Source organism: Musa acuminata, chromosome BXJ1-11, assembly GCF_036884655.1.
Source record: "Musa acuminata AAA Group cultivar baxijiao chromosome BXJ1-11, Cavendish_Baxijiao_AAA, whole genome shotgun sequence".
Classification (NCBI taxonomy): domain Eukaryota; kingdom Viridiplantae; phylum Streptophyta; class Magnoliopsida; order Zingiberales; family Musaceae; genus Musa; species Musa acuminata.
Genome location: NC_088337.1, coordinates 3,330,176 through 3,332,904, shown reverse-complemented (window position 1 = coordinate 3,332,904; position 2,729 = coordinate 3,330,176). Strand labels below are relative to the sequence as shown.

General features: G+C 44.0%; 1 protein-coding gene across 1 annotated transcript; it reads right to left on the bottom strand.

The window, feature by feature from the left end:
• Positions 1 to 268: 268 nt before the first annotated feature.
• Positions 269 to 2,160, bottom strand: LOC135596549 (ankyrin repeat-containing protein At5g02620-like). Its single transcript, XM_065088602.1, has 2 exons — positions 1,540 to 2,160; positions 269 to 1,340 (listed from the first exon to the last, which is right to left on the bottom strand). The coding sequence occupies exons 1-2, from the start codon at positions 2,119 to 2,121 to the stop codon at positions 429 to 431; spliced, it is 1,494 nt and encodes a 497-aa protein (XP_064944674.1). The 5' UTR covers positions 2,122 to 2,160; the 3' UTR covers positions 269 to 428.
• Positions 2,161 to 2,729: the final 569 nt, after the last annotated feature.

The window sequence follows — 2,729 nt, the reverse complement described above, 5'->3', positions numbered from 1 at the left end:
TTTTTTGAAGTGCAACATAAGTATAGACACACAGTTGTTAATAATTGATAATTCTATAAATTAAATCCTTGTTATCTTTTATGCACCATTTAATATTATGTCGGTTATAAATTATTCTAGTATGGATAATGATTCAGATATTTAAGATTTTATAAATATATTAGTGCATCATTGTACTATTGATAAGTTTTAGATCTGCTGAATCCAGTGTTTTTAAATAAATACATCATTAATATGTAAGAGATATAATGTTCCACAAAACTCTCATAAATCATCTGTAACAACAAAACAAAAGTTAATAATGATTAAAGTTACAGATTTACTATATACCGTGGTACAAAATACATAAAAGCAAATTACATTCTGAAAATAAGATAAAGTAACTTTAAAAGATGATAAAGGATAAACCATATAAGAATAGTGATAGATCATATTATTCTATTATTTGACATATTTAATATATAAACAAACACTAAATAATTTACAATAAGAACTACTCCAAAAATAATTATCATCAACGCGCCCACCACAATCTTCGTGCAGATGGCAACGGCCCTTGTGGGGCCCCCCTGACTTTCTCCTTCTCCATCATTCTTCTTCCAGCATCCACCTTTGCGCAACAAGTATCTGATCGCTCTAAAGCACACCCAAATCATGAAGAGACTGAGAATTCCGAACCAACTCATGAGAAGGATGACAGTGCAGAGCTGATAGGAAAATATTCGCACAATGGCGGTCGAGAATGCTAATGCCGTCGAGAACACCGCCAGCCATAGAATCCACTTTAGGATTCCCGTCACCATTTTAGTCTGTCTGGGCACACAACATATCAACAAGAGGATGATGCTCAAGGATGCAAACAACCCGAACGTGTCGAACAGCAGGAATAACTCGAGATCATATTTTAGAACTGCCTCCCCTTCACTTGAACTCCCATCAATGTTGACTTCTGCATTGGGGGGAGTCGCCCCACCATCATCTTTCTGCTTAAACCCACCAGGGGGGTTCAGCCCAGCTGCGAATGTGATGGTGGCGATCAACGTCGCCACCAACATTAGTGTTGCTGGTTTGTTGTTGTACTTTTCTTTAGGTTCAGAACGATTTGGTCGGCTTCTGTGTGACGCGACAGTGGCAGAGGCTCTGGCATCACCCGGTGACGATTTCGGCCGAGTCTTCCCTTCTTCTGCGGTGGTTCTTCCTCCTGCTGCCCGAATCAGTTCTCCCAACAATAGATCTCCATGTTGGCAGGGTGAATCCAATAGCATATCAAGGACGGTGTCGCCTCTCATGTTTGTGGCGTTAACTTCGATACCTCGTCTTCCCAGAAGCAACTTCACGGTCTGCATTCAATCGTATTACCAGAGCTATGAACAGGAAGTTCCTCGGTATTTCCATTTGCTTTTTTTTTATTGAAATGCAAAGAGTATTTATCTTTTGTTGTGGGAAAGCTCTCGTATCAGGAGGTGCAGAGATGCATAAACACCTGGTGAAAAGAAGAAGACAAATTCATTTCCTCTAATTGGGATCAGGAATACCTACCTGGAGCTGTTTTCTGGCCACAGCAAGGTGCAGGACGGTGTTGCCTTTCGCATCTCCGGAGTTGAGCAGCTCATCGTTTTCATCTGTTCTGTTCAGCAAGAACTGTACGGTCTCGAAGCTGTTTGATTTCACAGTAAGATGAAGGATGGAGTCACCTTGCGATGTCACAGCTCGCGCGGACTCCGGGCACGCATCCAGTAACACTGTCAATACATCAAGCCTGCCTTGTAAGGCTGCAGTGTGGGCGGGCATGAAACCATCGTTGTCGGTCGCCAAGCAGAGATTGGCAGCGGCTGCGTACTGCAGCAGCTCGTTCACCACGGATAAGTGGCCTTGGGCAGCGGCCAGGTGCAATGCGGAAAGGCCTTCGCTGTTGCGGCCATGCGCGAGCTCCGGGTTTACGGCGAGGATCTCCCGGACCAGGTCGGAGTGGCCGAGCGATGCAGCGATGTGGAGGGGGCTGTCCGACAGGTGAGCCGCGGCGATGGCTTGCCTGTGGAGCAGGAGCCGGTCTTCTTGTAGCAAACGCCGCAACAAAGTGAGGTCTCCCGCATAAGCTGCTTCCTCTAGTCTCGGATCCATGCTTAGTTACGCACACACACACACACTCTCTCTCTCTCGATTTGGTCACAAACAACTCGAAGTTAGGACGCCTATATATAGGCTAAAAATCTCTAACGATTCCTCCCGCTCGGTCATCTTGGTCCTGTCTCTATCAAGACGCCGGCCTTGTTGACCAAGTCGTCTCCAAAACGTAAGCTGCTTCTTCTCGTCTTGCATCCCATTGGTCTGGACTTGGCAGAATACTTTTGCTCAGCTTGCTTTCTCGTTCGCCGAAACTACCTAGAGAATGAAGCGAGACTGGGACAGTCGACGTGCGGTATTTGTGTTTGAGAATGTTGATGAATTACTTCAAGAGGATGGAGATTGGGCTTCTATCCACGTGCTTCCTCGACACCCACCTCAGTTGCCCACTGACTCTGCCCGATCGACCTCCGCTTCTCCTATCTGATACGACCGATCCATCTGATGATAGTGTCCCCTAATAAATTATATAATTCTATCGCATTAAGTAAGATATATTATAGTTTTTAATTATAATTATTGATCAATAAAAAAGTTTTGATTACTCCAAAATTTCTTAGGAGATTATTTTGATGAGAGGGAGTCTTCTAATTACAATAATATCT